The sequence below is a fragment of the Euprymna scolopes genome, chromosome 35 (assembly GCF_053919585.1).
Source record: "Euprymna scolopes isolate OS-2025 chromosome 35, ASM5391958v1, whole genome shotgun sequence".
In the NCBI taxonomy this organism is placed as follows: domain Eukaryota; kingdom Metazoa; phylum Mollusca; class Cephalopoda; order Sepiida; family Sepiolidae; genus Euprymna; species Euprymna scolopes.
In genome coordinates this window covers 86,739,676-86,758,357 of record NC_136516.1, presented here as the reverse complement: position 1 = coordinate 86,758,357, position 18,682 = coordinate 86,739,676, and the positions used below count along the sequence as shown (strand labels likewise).

General features: G+C 34.5%; 1 protein-coding gene across 6 annotated transcripts in view; it reads right to left on the bottom strand.

The window, feature by feature from the left end:
• Positions 1–18,682, bottom strand: part of LOC145259974 (uncharacterized) — a 147,368-nt gene that overhangs the window by 20,205 nt on the left and 108,481 nt on the right. For 3 of the 6 annotated variants that reach the window (XM_080117962.1, XM_080117965.1, XM_080117963.1), the window contains 2 exons: positions 15,584–15,643; positions 10,113–10,174 (listed from right to left, as the gene is read on the bottom strand). In XM_080117962.1, the coding sequence (XP_079974088.1) occupies positions 10,113–10,174; positions 15,584–15,643 (122 nt within the window). The remainder of the gene's footprint in view (positions 1–10,112; positions 10,175–15,583; positions 15,644–18,682) is intronic. The other 3 variants (XM_080117964.1, XM_080117967.1, XM_080117966.1) reach the window with 1 other exon arrangement.

Below are 18,682 nucleotides of genomic sequence, written 5' to 3'. Positions count from 1 at the left end.
CCCCCCCCAAAAAAAAAGACTCTTAAAATAATCTAAAATAAACTGAAAAATCGATTTATGTCTAATACCTATTGCTAAAATTTCACAAAAATCGGTATTTTCATGAGCTCACACCTACTTTACAAAACTAAATATACCCAACATTTAGACCACTTACAATTAGCAGTGGTTTCAAAATTTATAATGATCGGTTAATTAGTTTAGAACTTTATAAGGATGAATACATAGTCATTGTCCACATAGATGACCCAAAAGGTCAAGTTATTTATGTTCTGTTTTAATAGATGACATTCTTTTGTTATTCCAGCATTTATGATGTCATAAAGGATCTGCCATGTCTTCAATCTGTTTCCATTCACACTGGATGATGTCACAAACAATATCTAAACAAAATGGCAGCGATTCATGCCATTTATTTGGTAATCACTGATATATGCCAGTCCAGATTCTGATTTAGGCAGAAAGTGGGTCATTTCTGTGTATCATCTGCTGGATTGAGATATTTACTCTGGATAATATTAGGACGGGGCTAGAAAAGGTGCCCTAAAAATAGCCTGCTTCACCAAACCCTGGCCAGCATACCGCGGCTGGTGGGGATCCCTCTTAAGCGGTCGAAACAAAAGAAAAAACAAAAAGGTGCTTACTCTAGCATCGTGGAATGTCCGAACTCTGCTCGACAATGCAAAAGCAAATCGACCTGAAAGACGAACAGCGCTTGTAGCTCTAAGTGAGACTCGTTTTGCAGACAAAGGCCAACTGACCGAAACTGGTGGAGGCTACACCTTCTCCTGTGGGCGCAGTGGTGATGAGTGGCGTGAAGCTGGTGTGGGTTTTGCTATCAAAACAACTCCCGTATCAAAACTAGCAAGCATTCCTGAAGGTATCAACGACAGACTAATGAAAATGCTTACCTCTTTGATGCAACATCAGTGTTACGCTGGTCAGCGCCTATGACCCAATGATGACTAACCCTGATGAGGTCAAAGATAAGTTTTATGACGAGCTGGACTCATTTCCTCAGTCGGAGAAGCTTGTAATTCTTGGCGACTTCAATGCACATGTCAGTACAGATCATCAAGCCTGGCACAACATCATTGGAAAGCATGGAGTAGACAAATGCAATAGCAACAGATTCCTCCTCCTTAGGACCTGTGCGTCATATGATCTCAACATCACAAACACTATGTTCTGCCTCCCAAATCGCAATAAAACCACATAGATGCATCCATGCTCTCGGCACTGGCATCAAATCGACTATGTCATTACCAGAGTCAAGGACAAGCAAGACGGGAGACTGACCAAAGCAATGTGCGGGACTGATTGTTGGACCGACCACCGCCTCATCATCTCCAAATTTAACTTCTTCATCCAACCAAAGAGAAGGCCTCAGGGTAAAAAAACAGCCAAGTGGCTCAATACAGCCAAATTGAAATGTCCTAAAACAGCAGAGGAATTCCAGAGCAGCATACATAGTAAACTTGACCTTTTGGGCAAGATCAAAGTGTAGTATCTGCTCTTCAGATGCTGCACTTCCATTTCTTGTTCTCTTTTGATGGAGGAGCAATCCTTCACGACTGAGACAATTTTTTATTTTTGTACCTTTTCTCCACGTTAAAAAACGACCCTGGTGTCTAACTGTCCCGTGGGGAGGCATCGTAAATAGGTACATAGTAAACTTGCTAACTTCAATCTCAATCACAACAGCGTTGAAGAGAGCTGGACATCCTTCAGAGATGTCGTTCACTCTGCTGCTCTTGACGTTCTAGATCCTGCCACCAAACACCACCAGAACTGGTTTAACAGGAATGATCCTGAGATCCACAACTTGTTGCAGGAAAAACACCGCCTGGTAAGAGCGCATCAAAATGACCCAGCTTGTGTGGCGAAGAAAACTGCCTCTCTAACATGCGCAACAAAGTCCATCATGGAGACATCAATGATATAGCAATTGAATGTCTTTTCCCCCAAGTCCCCATCAATCAACAGCTCGACCGCCCCCACCCACCCATCAATCGAAGAGGTCAGCAAAGCCATTCAGCAGTCAACCAGTGGAAAAGCTCCAGGTCAAGACGCCATCCCAACTGAGGTTTGTAAGTCCGGTGGTGCAGCCTTGCGGGAGCAGCTGACCTGCTTTTATCAGATCATGTGGAGGAAGGGACAACTACCACAATTGTTCACATCTATAAGCGAGAAGGAAATCGCCAATCCTGCGATAACCACTGAGGTATCTCTCCTGTCCATAGCAGGAAAGATTTTGGCTCACATCCTCCTCAACCGCTTACTTGGTCACCTGGAACAGGGACTCCTGCCAGAGAGTCAATGTGGTTTCCGCGCCGGTCGTGGGACCACTGACATGATCTTTGCCGCTCGTCAGCTTCAAGAGAAATGCATCAAACAGCACCGAGACCTTTACACAACCTTTGACTTGACCAAGGCATTTGACACAGTCAGTCGGGATGATCTGTAGAAAATAATGAAGAAATTCGGTTGCCCAAGTACTTTCATCACAGTAGTTCGTCAATTCCATGAAGGCATGATGGGGTGTGTCCTTGACAATGGTGAACCATCGGAGGCTTTTCCGGTAACAAATGGAGTTAAACAGTGCTGTGTCCTTGCCCATACACTGTTCAGCTTGATGTTTTCTGCAATGCTATTTGACGCTTTCAGCGACCAGTCACCAGGCATCAACATTAAATTCAGAACAGATGGAAAGCTGTTTAACCCAAGGAGACTGCAGGCTGTGACAAAGATGAAGGAAGCAGTGCTGATGACTGTGCCCCCAATGCTAGCAACAAGTGAGAAATGCAAGACCAGATGAACAAATTCTCCGCAGCCTGTGACAACTTCGGCCTCACAATTAGCACCAAGAAGACCGAAGTTATGTTCCAACCAGCTCCCAGAAATCTGTATCATGAGCCAAGTATCTCAGTCAAGGGACAGAACCTTCAAATGGTTGAGACCTTCACCTATCTGGGCAGCACTATCTCGGACAGCCACAATCAATCTCAAAATCGCCAAGGCAAGCAACGCATTCGGGAGACTCAGAAGCAAAGTCTGGGAAAGGAGAGGAATCAGCATTGACACCAAGCTGAAGGTTTACAGAGCAGTTGTCCTCAACACATTGCTCTATGGCTCAGAAACCTGGACTACCTACAGAAGGCACGAAAAAACGTTGGATCACTTCCACCTGAGATGTCTCCGAAATCTCTTCCATATCAGATGGCAAGACAAAGTCCCTGATACAGAGGTCCTGAAAAGTGCTAATCTTCCCAGCATAACTACTACCATTCGAAAGACCCAACTGAGATGGGCAGGTCACGTCTCCCGCATGCCAGATGAAAGAATCCCAAAACAACTCCTGTATGACGAGCTGTGTCAAGGCAAGCGTTCAGTCGGAGCCCCAAGAAACCGCTTTTAGGACAATCTGAAAGTCTCCCTCAAAGACTTCAACATCAGTACAGAGTCCTGGGAATCGCTTGCATCAGACAGACCTCACTGGCATCACCTCATCAACAAAGAAGCTGAAACAGCTGAAGAGAGAAGAACCCTCAAAGCAGTACAGAAGCGTGCAACCCGCAAAGCCAGAGCAACAAGCTCTGTCCCCACAACACCTGCTCACCACTGTCCAACTTGTGGGAGAGTCTTCCATGCCTGGATCGGCCTTACAAGTCATCTCTGGAAGCACAGAAACTACTTTTACTCACTGATGCCATGGTCATCTTCGACTTCGAAGGACGAAACAAGATCTGCTGGGTTGAGATATTTGTTCTGGATAATACTAGGAGGTCCACCCTCAATGCTTTGTCACCCGTCCTTTGGATGGAGTAAGTTTATTACCTACTGTATGAGGTACCCTGAATGAGGAATGCTGATGGGACTGTCTAGGTAATTTTTAAAAGGTTGGAGTGTTCCTCCTTAAGAGGCACTGACTTAACTCTCTCTACCTTGTGTCACATCTTGTGGTGGGAAGGAAGGGAAGTACATAACAGCAAACATCCAGTTTTAGTAGTGTACATACATTTATATTCTGTTGCGTTCTTTATATCAGTTGAGGTCTATATCCTTGACAATCACTTCGACAATGGCTTTACTTCTGTCAGGAAGAGGTACAATTCTATTAAATGCTAAGCGGTTCACTCGCCCAGGCTTTATCTTCCTTTCGAGAAGGGGTTAGTTTGTTGTTGAGGCACCCCTACTGTGGAATACCAATGGGGCTGCTCAGACATTTTTGTAGACAAAAGTACACTTATAGTACACTTTCTTTTCAAAAGGTGACTTGACCTTGTGTCTAACTTCCTGGGGAAAAGATGATGCATACTTGTAATTAAGCTAGTCATCATACACCATGATGGCTTCTCTAGTAAATCCTATTTCGTTAATTATTGACAGCAGTTGTGCTAAACAGCGAGACTAATCTGTAATAGTTATTGATTATTGATTTTGATAAAATACAAAGAGCAAATTTACAAGTAATCGATTTCTTTTAATAACCATTTTAACCCTAAACTCTGCTTAGCTTACTTTAATTTGACGCGTCCGAGTCTTTCGTATCATCACTCCTACATATCCTTATAAAACCTGAGTGATTCTGTTAATGTTTTATTTTTTAATGGAAATCGCTCCAGACAAAGCATAAATCCATTTGATACAAAAAGCTAAACACCACCAAAAAATTTATTTCAAAGCCAGAAACTAACCATGATGAGCGTTAAATGGATAAATTCCAACCCAGAAAATAGCAATTCTTCCCCCTCCGTCAAAAATATTGTTCATAGAACATGATATATAGTTGGTAGACATTCTGCACATAAGCACTGATCAGGTCACCATCTGCAAGGTTTTTTTTTTAGCTGGTGGAGTTATCGATTGAATAAACCTCCAATGATGTGCAAACACCACTTGGTATCAGCCTGGAATCTGGTATTATATGGGCCGGTGCATCAACTATTAATTTCTTTATTAGACAGGCTAAAAAAAGTTTTCTATCCAATAGGTCCCACACTGTCAACCAAACATCTGTTTCATCGCTGCAATATTGCATCCCCATGCTTATTTTACAAATACTTTAATAAAAAGTGCTCTGACGAACTTGTAACACTGCCTCCCACCCTTCCCACTGCACCTTGATGGAAATATTGTCAACTAACCTGACAAACAGCAAAATCATACATCTTCGCTGGAGAGCTTTCTACTCTAAAAGTTTCTTTACTTGAACTGGTAGACTTTGGAATTCCCTCCCTGTATCCTGCTTCTCCAACTGTACTTATATGAAGACATTTAAGTGAACATACATTTTGCTGCTCAACTCTCTACTTAAGGTCCCTGTAGGCATGGTCCTAAATTCAAAGATGTTCCTTATGTCTCAGTGGCAATTTTCCTTGTTTGGAGTAAATACACGCACAGAAAAAAACAAACTTATACTAGTAGAGTCGCATATGAAAAATATCTATGCATAAATATTAATTTTATTTATGACTTATTAGAACAACCGAAAGTAAAGTAATAAAAGTTCAAAATCAGTTTTGGAGATTGTATATAAGCTGTTGCTATATTTTAGTAATCAGTGACTGTTTCTCATGCTGTTTAAGAACCTATGGCACAGTGGACAGAATTATATTTAGTTTCTTTGCAAGGGATTTTTGTAGTTGATAACATCTTGAATTGACTAACAAGGGTTCATGTGGCAGGTTGAGTCAATACTAGCTGTTTGGATTCTCACTTATGTAGTCAATACACAAGTGCTCGGCTCCCACAACTCTTTCTAATTGGTTGAAGTTGATTTCAGTAACCAATTAGAGTTAAATATTTTATAGAAATCACTTTACTGCTGCTTTTATTGTTCAAGCTGACATGGTTCTGGTTTAGAACTAGTTAGGTTGGGTGTGTACAAATAAGGTTAAAATGCAAAATACCATTTCTGGTTAGTGAAGCAAAAAGATGGGAAGTTTCAATTAAAAATGAAACAAGTTTGAACTACGTGTCAAGAAATTGCATCATAAGTTGGCAGTGATATATAGCGGATTAGACTTTTTCCTCCAGCTCGAGAGATAGAGATAGAGAGAGCATTAATGTTTTGGAAAAGCAAAGCTCTTATTCCTTTACATTTACATTGTAAATATTTGTTAAACCCCATATGATTTTATGCTGTTATTTACAACCACTTCTATTAACATGCAACACAATAAAGGAGAGGAGAAAACAACTGCTGTTGCATGTTAAAATTGCCATCCAGATCATTTTTTTTCTATGGAAATCACTTCAAACAAAGCATGAAGCAACTTGGTGTCAGGCACTAAGAAAAAAAAATATATATTTCAAGGTCAAAAACTAACCAATGATGAATATTAGATTCTGACCGAGAAAACAGCAATTCTTCCCCCTTTGTTAGAAACCTCATTCATGAAATGTGAGGACTAAAGGACAAAATAAGAGAAACAAAGTTATGAGGCTTTCGAAAGTAAACAGTCCACTTTTAACTCATTAATCTGTTTGGATTAAAGAATTAATCCTCGCAGTGTTAAAGTGGGATGAAGTAGTTTGCATCAAATACTAAAAACATTTGCATCCTCATTTTTGGTTTAATGTCCATTTTACATACCGGCATGTGTTGGATGGCTTTACAAATTAACTTCCAAACTTATCTGTGTGTCAGGTTTTTTCTTGGAAGTTATTTCCTTCATTGAGGTGAGATTTTTATAGGCCAGATCCCTTTTTTGACGCCAACATCATAAGGTGATGGTGATCAGTGCTTTTATAGCGAGACCATTTCTAGGTGACTATCCACCAAGGTTAGTGCTTCACTTGTCCATGCAGAGGAAAAAAAATCCATAAACAGATCAAATGCTCAATTATAGATAGATCTAATAGTAATAGAGTAGTGTGAATGTTAAAATATTCACTTGTAAAAAAAAGAAGCAAATATATAATTTATATCAAGTTGAGATTTTGTCACACTTATATTTTATTAAAAGCCTACCTTTTCTATTTAAAAATTAAAAAACTTGTTAATATACTCAGTCATGGGTACGCAAGCTCCTAAAAGATTAACTTATTTGCATATTTTTTGAAAACTTGAATTCATTTTTTATGGTTTCTTATTAGATTGGTTTTATTTAACTATTTCGCTCGGTTCTATTTATGCATATTTTCTACATTGTGAATTATTGAGTAGCATTTAAAAAAAGTTCTTACACATTCATATATATATATATATATATATATATATATATATACACACACATATATATAACCTTTATATGTGTGCATAGAAAGTCTATCAAACTCCTCTTTGAATTTTTAAAACTTGATGTGATTTGGACCTGTGGAACAATTTCAATTTTGCTGTTAGTCTGTAAAAACAGCTGGTAAGGATCCAAAAATGAAAAAAAAATTGCTGATGTTGGCAGAGCAAGTCAAATAAAAGCTGTTACTCTTGTGTATGTACAAAATTAAACATTCATAGCTCATAGTCACTTAATTTTTAACCTTTCATCCCTATTTGTTAGTCATTTTTTTTTTTTTTAAACTTTTGAAATCATTACTATACATTGGATAACAATCAATAGATAATACGAAACCTGCATGAATTAAAATATAATATTTTATGTGTATTTTACGACCGGGCAACACCTGGCTGCCTGCTAGTAAGTTCATAAAGCTAAAACAGTTTATGAAAACAACTAATGATGCTGACTTGCGAATAACACATTTCCTGTTATTATTATGCTCATATTAATAACATTTAATAGATGCCAGCATTGCTCCCTGCCTGTCATTGACCTATCTTCATTTCGATTGCTGCTTAGATGACCTTATTTAATTCTCTATTAAGTCGAGAGTTGGCAGGAAACAAAAATATTTATAAAAAAAAAAAAAAAAATGCATTTATGCGACAAACCTTGATGAGGCAGCAAAATATGTTCAAAAATAGTTTTATACAATTGTTTTTCATCTTCGACTATGAGATTTATCGGTCATATTAAACACGGTAGAGATATAAAAAGTTAAATATGCTTAAAGCTTCAGTAAACCATCACCGGGCAATTAAACTGCATAGACAGGCAGGTGAAGTGCTCTTTAGCCTTGATAGGCAATCAACTAGAGATTGTGTCTATAAAAACATTGCATTTCGCCTATGAAAAATCTTGCCCTAACTAAAGAAATGACTTTCAAAAGAAAATTAATTACATTTTCGGGTATATAATTTAAAGAACAGCCTAAAAATAGGGTAGTTTGGAAGTCAATTTCTAAAAAAGTCATTCAACACATGCCAACATTCCCATGAAACTTCCTCCTTTTGTGCCGCTTTGGATTCGAATATATTCCTGAGTTATATTCAAATATATTTTTAAGGTATATATCCCTTATATCATCATCCAAATTGTTTTAAATAACAAGCTCAATGGAGTTATGTCTCTGGCTTCAGAGCCTATATTGGCTGCATCTCGATGACTGAAGAAAATAATCAGTCCACAATTTTATTTTTCTATTTTGCTGAATACCTATATTTTTATTTTCTTAGTCTATTGTTACGCAACAAAAATATTGTCTGGTTCATTTGGCTGCTCTTCAGAGATGCTCAGATGTTAATATAAAAAAAGGTGATCAAGAAAAATAAGTTAACAAAAACTCACCTTAAAAGATGACAATAGTAAAATGTATAAAAGCAGAACTGGCTTAGAAATGAGGAGGACATACGACACTACATGTAAGTTCATTGTACACACCCTTGGCAAATGTGTGTTGAGGGAGGGCATCTAATCAGAGGAAGAATAAATGACATGTTTAATGAGATTAACTTTTTGGCCATCACTTTTTTCTATCTTTTGGACAGTTTTATTTTTTTTTTCGATTAAATGAATCACTTTAAAGCTCAGACAAGATGTTAATGTCGAAACATTGGTCAATCCACGTAGACTCATACAAACGTTTTTATTATTTATAAAAAAACTACTCGTGCACTGAGAATTTTTGAAAAAATTTTTTAGTTATCAATATATTTGAATAAATTGAACTTCATATACAAGTTTCTGGGTTTTTTTTTAGTAAAATGTTTTTCAATTATATTTCACTCTTTGTATATACCAATATTTTTTGCTTAGAAACTCAATGTATGTTAAATATTAAGCTGGTGCAAAAATAATTATATTAGTTGAATGCCAAAAACATTTTTGCACCAACCTAACAGAGCATATATATATATATATATATATATATATATATATATATATATATACACACACACTTTTATATATCTTAATATTCCTTCAATGTGTACGAGACTGAGAAATACCCATTCTTTTAATCTTTTTGATAAGCATTTTGTGATGCTCTATTTGGTTTACGTGATTATCATTAGCCTAGTTGTATGCAATTCCTGGTTTCTAATTATCTCATCCTTGCAACAACTCAGATAAGTCTGCATATTTTTCAGTTATTTGTACTTGAAATGACATTCACTCAAGAGTGGGTAGAGTTGACTCCATTAATCCTTGCCACTACATCCCTCATGAAGACTAACCAAGCCTGGCGATTTGAAGTCAATAATTGGGTGATCTCTAGATAATTGTTTTATAGGCCAGCTTTAATTATGATCGACCAAGTTTTTCTTTGCCTAACATATTGCCTTTTCCAACTCTGCAGAGGTGCTGAGAGCAAGTGCTTCACAGATGAACTCTCCTGGTTGACCGTGGAGGACATGACTTAACCAATGTATAAGAGTCATTCAAAAAGTCCTATTTTTTTTTTAAACACAAAAAATGAAAGAGCTACAAAACAAGCAACCTTGTTGTGCTCCAAAATTTATTTTTCTACATAGTTATGACCAGTCTCAATGCATTTTTGCCAGAAATTCATATTTCACAGATCTGCTTCTGATGCACCCCCATGATAGATTGGTTTACCTAAATTTGACTATTGGAAGAGAAAAAAAAAAAAAAAAAAAAAAAAAAAAAAAAAAAGCAACAGCACGGTGTATTTAATCATCATTCTATGCTAAGTTCACCATACTGAGGCATAATTAATTTAACAGATTGTTTTCCCAACATGAACATAGACATTTAAAAAAAAATCACAATATTGATAAGACCGAAAAATTCAAAAGAAGTCATTACCTCTACTGTTTCACCGTTACTCTGTGGTAGTGATAAGTTAGGACTAATGAGAATTTCAGGATCTGAAAATGAAAAGAAAAAATAAACAAATAAAAATCTTTTTATATAGTTCAACGTTTAAAAAGTCTATTCCCTCGAATGTCAAATGGTGGATTATTTTTGGGTGTACTTTTATGAAATCAATGAAGATTTTAGTCGTTAAATATAAAATTAGTCTCTGAAATCAAACATTTCACATGACATGCTTGTTCAGAATTCCTAGATTAAAAAGACAAAAATGTTTATGATGTACATACCTGTGATGAATATGAATATATCATTTAAAAAATCACGTAAATTAATCAAGTTTTTATAAAGAAAATCTTTTTAAGCAATTAATGGGAATTCATAGACATCTACTAAATATGAATTATTGTTGAGTTATCTCTGGATTTTTTTTTTCAAATTGAAGGCAAGACAGTTCTCAAATATTCATAAAATTTGATTTTCTTATTGAAAATATATGAAATACATCATAAAATGAAATATTGTGTAGACCGAATTTATAAAAAAAGAAAAACAATTCAACACGGGGAGAAATAAGCATCAAACGAGCATTTACCAGTTTTGTTCTGATCAAATTTCTTCAGGAAAAAGAAAGAAAAGCTCATTTGTTTTTTCTGTCTTTCATACACTTTTTTTGCTATCAAAATGTATTAAGATTCTATTAGTTAATGGCTATGAAAAAAAAAAATTATTTAAAGAATGAAACAGTTTTATATTGGTATAATTGCTAAGAAGCACCAAAGATTCTAACAGTTTTACTCCTACAGAATACAAATATTTCCGTTGAATTTACTGAAATTGTTTTGAATTACAATTTAATCAAAAAGCTTTCAACCTATTTCCAAAATATTCATAAATGAAGATATTTGCATATTTTGACTCCAAATCAGAACAAATATGCAAAAACTTAGTATTTTTAATCTTCGGAAAGAGACAAAAGTGATGGAATACTGTTCAATTTGGGGAATTCATTTTTATAAATTCTGGGATGTGTACTACATTAATAAAAAAAAAAAAAAATGAAACCTCCAAGGGGTTGATAAATGATCAATGATTCTATATAAAGGGGAAACAAAATGTTAGATCTGAGATCCATTTGATGGAATGTAGCTTCAGTTCTCCCGACAGATAATTTCAAAGAACAAATTGACAAAAAAAAAAAAAAAAAAAAAAAAGGTTGCATTCATGTCAAGACAAATGGCAATAAAAATAATTGACGTCTGGTGTAAGCAAATTGATGTTAATAAAATTGTACCCTATTGTGTGGATCTTTCAATCGTCAGGAGTATTGGCAGAAGAATTAATGTAAAACAACTGAATACAAGAAATATAAAATTTTTGTTTCCAAATTGCAGAGATGAGGATTAATAATTTGAAACGCATAAAATACCAAGTAAAATTCAGTTCTATGTGATGCTCTTCTGGATGTTAAAAGGTTGTCAAAAATATAAAAGTGAAAGTGTGTGTGTGTGTGTGCATTTTTTTCACATGTCTGTCAAAGGCTTTTTGGGGAGGACGCTGTTTCTTAGCACTTTTTTTTATATACTCCCTAGATTATAATATGTCTGATTTACGAAACGGAGGTAGTCTGTATCTTATTTCAGCAACTTTTATGTTTCAAAATTCACGCTGTGATTTCATTTCGCTACTATTATGGCGTGATGTTTGACCTAGAAAACCACACGCTAACGTCCGTTTAACCACCTTTTTTTTTTTTTACGCGTTTAATTACAACCATTACCACTTCTCTGCCCTCGTAGCGTCATGGTAAGTTATCAGGCTATTCTATTTGCCTCAAATTCCTTCGGGTTCGAGCCTACCTCCCTACCAAAACTTTTTTCTTTTACACAGACAAACACCCGAGCAACCCCGCTAGTCTATTATATAAAGGGCAAAATGGGCACAAGCGTTTGTCTATGTCCATGAAAGGCTTTTTGGGTGGGTGGTGTTTGGGGTTCTCGCATTGGTTAGATTCCACAAGAAGTCTTTGCATACTTCTCAGATTGTAATATCTCGGATTCGCAAAAGGACATCGTCTATCTTTTCATTTTTTTTGATAGAAACAAAATTCCCACCGTGTCGTGTCGGATGTTTGTTTTTTTTGTATAAATAAAGTGAAACTATTCAAACGCAAATGCCTGGCCTTCACCCGAGTAGTATCTGTTCTGTAATTGGTCCTTGATCAATGTAGGGGAAAACCTTCATTCTGAGACAATCACTATTTATTTGGATACTGCCAGAATGCCCCCCCCCCCCCCACATAAAAACGACCTTGTGTCTAATTTGCTTTCGTGGGAGGTTTAAAAGCAACGCCATTTCTGCAAGTCGTCTTTTGTTTGACTACGTTAAATTTAAACGCTTTACACTTCCAGTCGCGTCATGGAGTAGTGGCAAGACGTCAGATTTCTTTCACTTTCTTTTCGCCTTCATGTCATGGGTTCTAGCCTGTCTGCCTATTACCACTTTTTTTTTTTTGCTCAATACACCTCCAAACACCCGGGCAACACCGGGCACTCAAGCTAGTATTATATAAACCTGCTATGTAAGCAGCTTTATCTCATTATAACCCTTTGTTTATCTAATATATTTACTTGCTTTGATAGGGTTCTTACAAAGTTTTATATATTTTTTTAACCCCTATAAACTTCATGATTTGTTGTATAAAAGATTGATTATCCTCACTTTAATCTTTATCCTATGTTTAAATTTTTTGTTTAGTGTCCAATCCCTATGTTGATGAAGAAAATTTCAATAAAAATTTGCATCATCTCAAACGATCGCACACAGATCAGTTGTTTAAATTCTTGAAGCCTACGTAAATGATTTTTACATACATCATGTTACCTCATACTTATATATTCTTTAAATCATTTCAATAGATATCTGTTTAGTACAAAGGTACATGAGCGTTTTTTTTTGGGGGGGGTTGCATCTTTATTCCTATATAATTTTATAATTTATTTATATATTATTACAGATTAGTTCTTTAAAATTTTCACGAAAAACACCTGTCTAGCTGAATTCACTGTGAAAAATTTTCCCCACTCTTTATCTGTGCCTAAATCAAAACGTGGATTCCATGAACAAAGCTTCTTTCTTAGAACTGCACGCCTGTGGAACTGTTCCGTCTGCCTGCTTCCCACCTGACTACAACTTGGATGTCTTCAAGTCCAACGTTAACAAATTCCTAATGAACCGCCCCCTTAAGTAAACACTTCATCAAATTTCCACACTAACGTACTGTACTTCCAATAACCCTTATCCCTGAGTGGCTTCCGGGCCTTGATAAGTGGTAACCATCGTGTAAAAAAAAAAAAAAAAAAAGGCCTTAATAGTATTATACTTATTTACTTGGTGAAATAGTTACTGAATTCTTTCTGGATTTTGTAATTAGGGAAGTGGTATTTTCCACTGGACAGCCAGGAATTTACAGCTGTCCGGCTTTTAAAATCTCTAAAACAGCCATATGGTAAACAGCCGATGATACTCCCTTTTCTATTTAACAAAATAAGTCTCCACTCCTCGCTATTTTTTGTAATTGAATTTTCTAGCGGTAAGCTGGCTTATGCAAGTGCTAAATCTGAGGTGTTGAATATAGTATCCCTAGGAAATTTAACTGCATTATTTTATATTTTTTTTTTTTTTATAAAATACTCGAAGCTTCTTCAGGCACACACACGTGCAACAATTTGTATATGTTATAAATAGGGCTATGACAACAGCATATTCTTATTGTTTGGACTCCGGAGTATATATCCGACACTGTTAGGCAGTTAATCAACCAAGAACCACATCACTATAATAAAAGCATATAAGACATCGATGGATACACACTCAAGAGTCAAAACAAAAAGAATATGCTGTTGTCATAGCCCTAGTTATAAAATACTAATTATCTAATACCAATTATGTTCTCTGGAGTGCAAAAATATTTTTTTTTTTAAATAAAGATTCCTGCTTTTCAATCACATGATCCATTCCATAGTATTTCTTATTCAAGCATTTCACGTAAAATAAGATTCTGACAATACTCTTCTGATAAACATAAGGAATTAAAACGGACATAAATCAGCATTTCTTGATATGAAGATAAAATTAATCAAAATTTAATTTTTTATCATGCAACATTCTTTACTATGTATAAAATTCATACAACAAACAAAAATCTGACAATAGTAACGAATTTATAGAAAATTAAATGAAAACAATGCAGTGATTGCATCAACAGATTAAAAACATTTGTTTCGATAATATTTCGTTTTATCAAAGTGAATAGAAATTACATTTCTTATTTTAATACAAGAGATGGTTATCAGGAGTATCATCTCTATGATCAATTTTCTTTATTACTCTTTATATGCATATACTACAAAAAAAAGAAATGTTAATTTTTAGTCACTTTGATAAAGTTTCTATTAAAGAAATGAAATATTGGTACAAAACAATATAATCTTGAGTTTAACCTGGCTTCTATATTTTATGACTGTCTCGCTTTTCCATTTATTTTTCAATATATTTTTTACTATGATTGGAACTATAATTTTTTTTTTTTTTAATTACCTCTATATGCAGATACATGATAAGAGCTAAACAATTTTAAATAAAAATTCCTTAATAGCTATTTTTACCAGACATATATATATAAGCAATATAGATTTTGTATTAGGATTAATAAGGCTACTATCCTCACTTTTGTTTATTTTAAAAACTTTTTAACTTATGTAATATGTAATTTCTGACTTCCTTCGGATGCATATTTTTTGAAATTGAGAGTCTTTGTGAAATTCTGGAACCTGTATGGAAGTTTGAACTGAATACTTTATATAAAGGATTTAATCAAAAATTCTGTACAGGTTTCTGAGTTTGGCATAAGGACTCACAAGTTCGAAAAGGTGCACCTGAAGAATGTCAGGTTACGTCAACCAAAATGTGAAAATAACAACCAAGGTGAGAATAGTAATTTGAATCAAATTATCAATAATCATCTAAAAGATAAAAAAAAAAGAACAGACAGCTATTTTTAATTCAAGAAATATTTTTAACTTGTGATGTATCCACATACAAAGGCAATATATAAAAATGTGATATTCAAAAAATAAAGTTCATTTGCAAGCTAACTATATAAGGTTAGTGCTAAAAGACATGCATACAAGCACTCATTTGGTCCTGCTAATTCCGCGAAACAAATCAGTTATGAGCAATGGAAAAGAGAGGGGAAGGACGAAAGACATGCAATAAGCAAATTTAAGGCTGATGGGAAGGGGGGGGGACAATGAAGATGAAGAATTATGTTCAGTCCAAGTTGATCCGCAGAATCCTTACTAGAAATAAAGATTCTAACAAATTATCAAAGCATTCCGATGGAAGAAAAAAAGTAAAAAAGTTCCAAGCATTTTTTTTTTTAAATGCAGTATTGAGGAGATTACCATTAAGTAGATATAAGCCACCACAAAAAGAGGTTCCGTTCCGAGAGCCATCTAGAGTTTCTAGAAATCAAAAAAAGATTAATTGCAAGATTATTCTCAGATCTAGAACTAAGCTAGAAATTTTTTTCCTTTTTCTTTCTTCTGAAAAATAAAATAGAGGCGAAATTTGTAGATTTGTTCCAGAATTTTTGACAGATGATAATTTATATATATATATATATAAACTGATTTAATCACAAATATATGAAATTATAATTTTATGCGTAAATTTTCAGTATTTACTTCAGTGCTCATTACATAGGTAGAGTACATAGGTAAAGTGTAGTAAGTTATCAAAATTACTATGGCAATTAAGCTACACAGAATATTCTGCGTTTCATTCTTGTGAGAATTCATCAAGCTTATTATGTAGAAGTGATAGAAAGCTATCACAAAGCAAGAAATGGAAAGTTGCTGTTGTTGAGAAGGGAAGAGAAAAAGAATCGATTTTCCATGTATTTATTTTTTCTTTTTCAATAATAAATCTTATTGATTAGTCCAAACTTCTACACGATCTAATATGTGTGGACCGCGTTCCATAATATATTTCAAGAAAATACCTCTTTATCAAAAAAAAAAAAAAAAAAATTCATGTGAACCTGTAATGTTGGGTTATGCTAATACTGCAGTAAATCTCAATGTCACCAACAACAAATGGATAAAATTATTTTTTTTAACTTTGTTCTATTTTTTGAGGTAACAGTTAATTTGAAAAAATATATACTAAAGAGATAGTATATAAAAATAAAATTAACATATCTTAACTCACAGTAACCCCCTACTAAAAAAAGATAAAATTTGTAATTTATCCTCTAAATATATTATGAAAAAGTGTGTAGATGTTTTGACTAATTAAATACGATTTATTATATATATATATATATATACACACACACACACAGTACTGTTTCGCTGTTTCACAGCTCATTAGTGTGGCTAGACAGGACAACTACCTCAAGCCAGGATTGAAACACGACTTTCTGTATGACAGTAAAGTCTCCTAACCATTACGCTAATCGGCTGCTACTGTGCAAATCATGACTTAACAATGTTTTTACATCGTCCGAAATACCTAAGCTCGATTTGTTTACACAAAGAGCATTGCTTTATACGCTAATGGTAATTCGTGTATCACTTCTCAATATGCTCAACTCAAAATGAGGAGCGCGCGCATACAATGCTTCAAGTAAACTACATCTCATTGTTTCTATAGTGTTTATATTCAAACTACTATTCCTATTTTGGTTATGTTCACAACTTATCAGTTGATGTAACTTCTGATCTTCACAACTTATACCCTTTTAATAGAAGAGGCTAGATTGTTCTCATTCCATCAGCCATAACCAGGTAGAAGCACGTATTAATCAGTATACTATTCTTAATTATCTGTAGTAAGGAAAACTCATTTAAAACTGATTGTTAATCAACATCTTTATCCACTGCACCTAATGTTGATCAACAATCAGTTTGAAGTGGAGATTGATGGTTCAATCGTTATTACAGGCAATAATAATTATAAATACTATACAAATTAACACTTCTATCCGGTCATGTCTGATAGAACAATCTATCCTGACTGATTAAAATTCATTATGAAATTCTGTATAAATTCCAGAGTTCAAAAAGATTCACCTGGAGAAGGCGGGAGGTTACATCGACCGAAAAGTTGTGAAACCAACTACGATGAGAATAACAGTTTGAATAATCCAGATACGTGCCGACTTATTTTCCCTGCCTTTATATATAACTAGCAAGGCACCCGGCATTGCTTAGTCGTAAAATACACTTAATATATTTTTTATTAATGCAGATTTTATATTTATTATATTAAATTGGACCAAATGTATAGTAATAATTTAAAAAGTTAATTTAAAAAAAAATTAAAATGACTCATGCGCTACCACTGAGAATCGAAACCGAAACGGTTAGCTTAAAATTTATTTTGTCCTTTGTCATTAATGATTGAGCTAGAAAGACGTTTGCTACAAGTTAAAAATTAAAACATGAACAAATAGCTACTATGTTATGCATGCATATTCGTAATGTTGTTTGACCTTCATTTGGCAAATGTCTTTATTAATTTTCACTTTTGTACCTATTTTCCCAGGCTATAACCCAAATATAAAGTTTTACATGAGTACAAATCTCTTATATATGAAGTTTCATGCCTGTAAACCAAAAACTGTAGTTTAGTAGGCAAAAATTTTTTAAAGAAAATTATATGCGCATGCATGAATATATATGAAAAGAATTGTGTTCACTATAAACCTTTTACGCAAATATTATGCAAGTATACATCATGTAAAATATCTGCATGAATATAATTACACATAATAGTTAACTAAAGATGATCACCTCATAAGAAAACTGAAAAACTAATAGGGAATTAAAATAAATGTTTAAAAGAATATGCAAATTAGCTAGATCTTTTACTTGTGAATGCAATTCCACAACCCATATAACAAAATTGTATTTTCTTTTAAAATAGAAAAAAAAAAGGTTTTTAATACGAATATCAATACATAAAAAAAAATTATAGGAGTATAAATATAAAAAGTTGGACATTCTTTTGCGAGTGTCTGCTTCGTTCTGTATTCCCACACGCATACAACATCCGCACCATGATCTCATGTGGACGAATTTGATTAACCATGAATGGCGTTGAATATTGATATTTAGTGAATACACATCTGCAGCTGTGGCATGGATTGTTTCATAATGTCCGTTACCTTGACCACAAGTCTCCTCATGGTCCACTAGCTGACATCGCTGCACTATTTTAAATGCACCTTCTCTCCCTAACCCCACAGAATCACTTTATTTTTTTACTATTGGGTCACGATTATAAAGGCCAAGAACCACTTGAGGATAAAGGTTAATGAGATAGAACAGTTATTAGCCGAGAGATGAAAACACTATGGGAATCTTAACAAGAAAAGATATGAAATGAATTTGTGTAATCTTTTTTGTCTCTTTTGGCCTCCGTATTGACTCAAATAATCCGTAACTCCTCAGCACGGTATGTATGCACTGCTCACCTTCAAACAAACTCTCCCTTTC